This window comes from Monoraphidium neglectum (assembly GCF_000611645.1).
Source record: "Monoraphidium neglectum strain SAG 48.87 unplaced genomic scaffold scaffold01047, whole genome shotgun sequence".
Classification (NCBI taxonomy): Eukaryota; Viridiplantae; Chlorophyta; class Chlorophyceae; order Sphaeropleales; family Selenastraceae; genus Monoraphidium; species Monoraphidium neglectum.
In genome coordinates this window covers 13,605-16,396 of record NW_014012581.1, presented here as the reverse complement: position 1 = coordinate 16,396, position 2,792 = coordinate 13,605, and the positions used below count along the sequence as shown (strand labels likewise).

Here is a 2,792-nt window from a genome sequence, read left to right as displayed (position 1 = left end):
AACCACCGCCACAAGCCAGCCAGCCCAAGCACTTCCCCCCCACCCATGAAGGAGGCCCGCCACCCACCCAGGTCGAGGTTATTGACGAGGACGGCGCCGCCGCTGGCGGGTGACCCCGGGTAGTCGTACCATGCCAGGGTGACCGACAGAGGGCCGCCCGATGCGGTGACGCAGTACTTGTGGCTGGATCCCTGGGACAGCTCGGCCATGTCGACGACCTTTTATAGGGTGCAAAATACACAGGCGGTTGGGGCAGTTGGGGCAGCAGTGTGGTGAAGGCATGGTGGTTTTGCCTTCACTGTCGTCGCCGCCAGCAAGGGGTGCGTGGATAGGGCGAGCAGCGCCGCGGGGCTGGCGAAATGGACTCAAGAGCTGGCGGGGCAGGCGGCGGCGGGATGCGGGGTGTGGAAGAGAACGAAGGGCAGGCAATGGGGAGAGCGGGTTGGGAGGCGCGCGCGCGAGAGTGAGAGGGCGTTTCTTTGATCACCTGCATGCGCCAGCCGCTGTCGCGCATGGGCAGGGAGCGCGTGAGGTTGACGCGGCCAAATCCCTGCTTAAAGCTGGGGGCGGGCTCCAGGGGCAGGCCAGACTGCAGGCGAGATGGTCGTCGAGAGAGAGTTGCAATGCAGATGAGAGGCGGCTTGACAAAACAGTAAAGGCGTGTCCAGTTTGCACGCCAGGGCTCGCAGCAATGGGCAACGCAGGATGAAGATCTGCAGCCAATTGGATGCAGCAGCCGATCCCTCGGCCGGCTTGTGAACCTCGTCAACCAACTCTGCAATATACCAAATGCAAGTCAACTTCCAAAGGATCCATTTTTGTCCTTAATCTCGGCACACGCCGCATCAGATACAAAGCCTGCTGCCCCATTCCCCCAAAGATACACACCTCTGTATTGCCGAGCATATTGCTCGCGCCCCCCAGCAGCGCCGCCTTGACCAGCGGCCCGGATGGCGTGTAAGCGTCGGCAGCCTCCTTGGCGCCGCTGGGGTAGAACCCGTCAACAAAGTACTGCCGCACGAGGGTGACGCTGCCTGTGACGACGGGGGCCGCCATGGACGTGCCCTGCGGTGCAACCAGAATGCCACCACCCAACATGGCCCCAAGCCCGGCAGGAACGCTTGACGTGCAGCGAGTTTTGATGGGGTTTGGGGCTGACCAGCCCGCGGGCATGCGAGGCATCAACCAACCCCCCCGCCACGGCCCCCCGGCCCGGCCCTGAAAAGGGCCTGCGCCCGCACCCATGCCCCACCTGAGACCGCCTCGTCGCGCACGCGTCCACTGATCCGCTCAGCTGCCCGTCCGACGCCGCGCTCAGCAGCGTGCCCGGCGCGACCACGTCGGGCTTGATGCGGCCGTCCGCGGTGGGGCCGTACGACGAGAACGACGCGAGGTGCTCGTAGGCGGGCAGGCCGCGCGGGGGCTCGCCGAAGGTGGCGGCCATGGTGGTGGCGGGGGAGGAGAGGAGCTCCCAGAGGTGGCGGCCAGTGCTGAGGGGGACACCAACCATGAAAACACCGTCCTTGGGGGTGAAGTTGGTGGGAAAAACGGTTGCAGCGGTTGAATTCGGTTGCAAACGTGTGAATACTTCGTGTGTGTGTGTGTTTGTGTGTGTGTGCGTGAGTGAGTTTGTATTTGTGTGTGCATGGGGTGTGTGTGCGTGCATGAGTTTGTATTTGTGTGTGCTTGGGGGGCGGGGAGTTGTGTGGGTGAACAGGGTGCATGCATAACGCTGCATGGGGCGCTGCAGGTGCACTAGATCCAGAACTGCCGGCTGTCGCGAATGGCGGCAGCGCCCCCACCCCCCAACTCCGCACCTTGGCAAGGCCGCCCGCGTCCTCCTGGGCCTCCATCTGAAAGTACCCCTCCTGCTGGTCGTTGGTCAGCAGCACGCCCACCGCCCCCGCAGCCGCCGCATTCTCCAGCTTGGCCGCAAACGTGCAGCCCCCGCGCCGCACCAGCAGCAGCGAGCCCGGCGGCGCCGCAACCAGCGCGCTGCAGGCGGCGTCGGGGGCGGCGGCAGCGAGCGGGAGCGCGCGGCCGCGGGGGACGGGGCCGCCGAATGCGGCCTGGACGGCGCGGTACGTGAGGGTCTGGGCGTCCTTGCCTGAGACGACCACGTTGATTGAGAGCGAGTGCACCTGGGAGGGGGCAGGCAGCGGACAGACGGGCGGGCAGGCAGACATTGCTGAATTGGTGCGTGTGTGTAAGAGGATGAGAGGGATTGGAGTTGCCCAGCGCGTGGCGACAGAAAGGCACATGCAGAAAGAAGGGGGCCATGAAGACCAGGGAGACGACGTAAATCAAAGGACAGACAAATAAGACTCTTTGAGTGAGATCAGAAGTTCAGGAGGCTTGGCAAAGAGTAACAACAAGCCCGGGAGCAAGCAAGCCGACAAATGCAACACCAGGCATGGCAGGTTGATTGAAACGGCAGGTTGGTTGAAACGGCATGAAATCAAACAACATCACACACAGGGCTTGGAGGTATAAGCCAGGGCAACAAACGCAAAACCAACACATAGGCTGTACGTCCTGCACTCTTGCCAGCAGGCAGACCATCAAGCGCACCTGCGCAGACGTCCTCTCCCCTGACAGGCCCAGGCCGGCGGCCAGCGTGGCGCCCACGGCGATCGCATTCTTGGACGTGGCCGGTGACGTCACCGTGGTCCTGTACTGCTCCGCTGCGCCCTGGGAATCGATTGACATCGGCGCGCCATTGGGAAGCAGTCATAGGTCAGCTAGTAGCTAAGGGTCTCGGCCTTGCACCCCGACTAAAGACTAAAACCGGG

At 63.5% G+C, this 2,792-nt stretch overlaps 1 protein-coding gene across 1 annotated transcript in view; it reads right to left on the bottom strand.

The window, feature by feature from the left end:
* The window catches only part of MNEG_6453 (Prestalk-specific protein tagB), a gene marked incomplete at both ends in the record, with an annotated part of 8,679 nt that overhangs the window by 1,976 nt on the left and 3,911 nt on the right, over positions 1–2,792 (bottom strand). The window contains 6 exons of the mRNA XM_014045075.1: positions 68–218; positions 488–589; positions 889–1,065; positions 1,253–1,468; positions 1,818–2,141; positions 2,572–2,691. Of these exons, the coding sequence (XP_013900529.1) occupies positions 68–218; positions 488–589; positions 889–1,065; positions 1,253–1,468; positions 1,818–2,141; positions 2,572–2,691 (1,090 nt within the window). The remainder of the gene's footprint in view (positions 1–67; positions 219–487; positions 590–888; positions 1,066–1,252; positions 1,469–1,817; positions 2,142–2,571; positions 2,692–2,792) is intronic.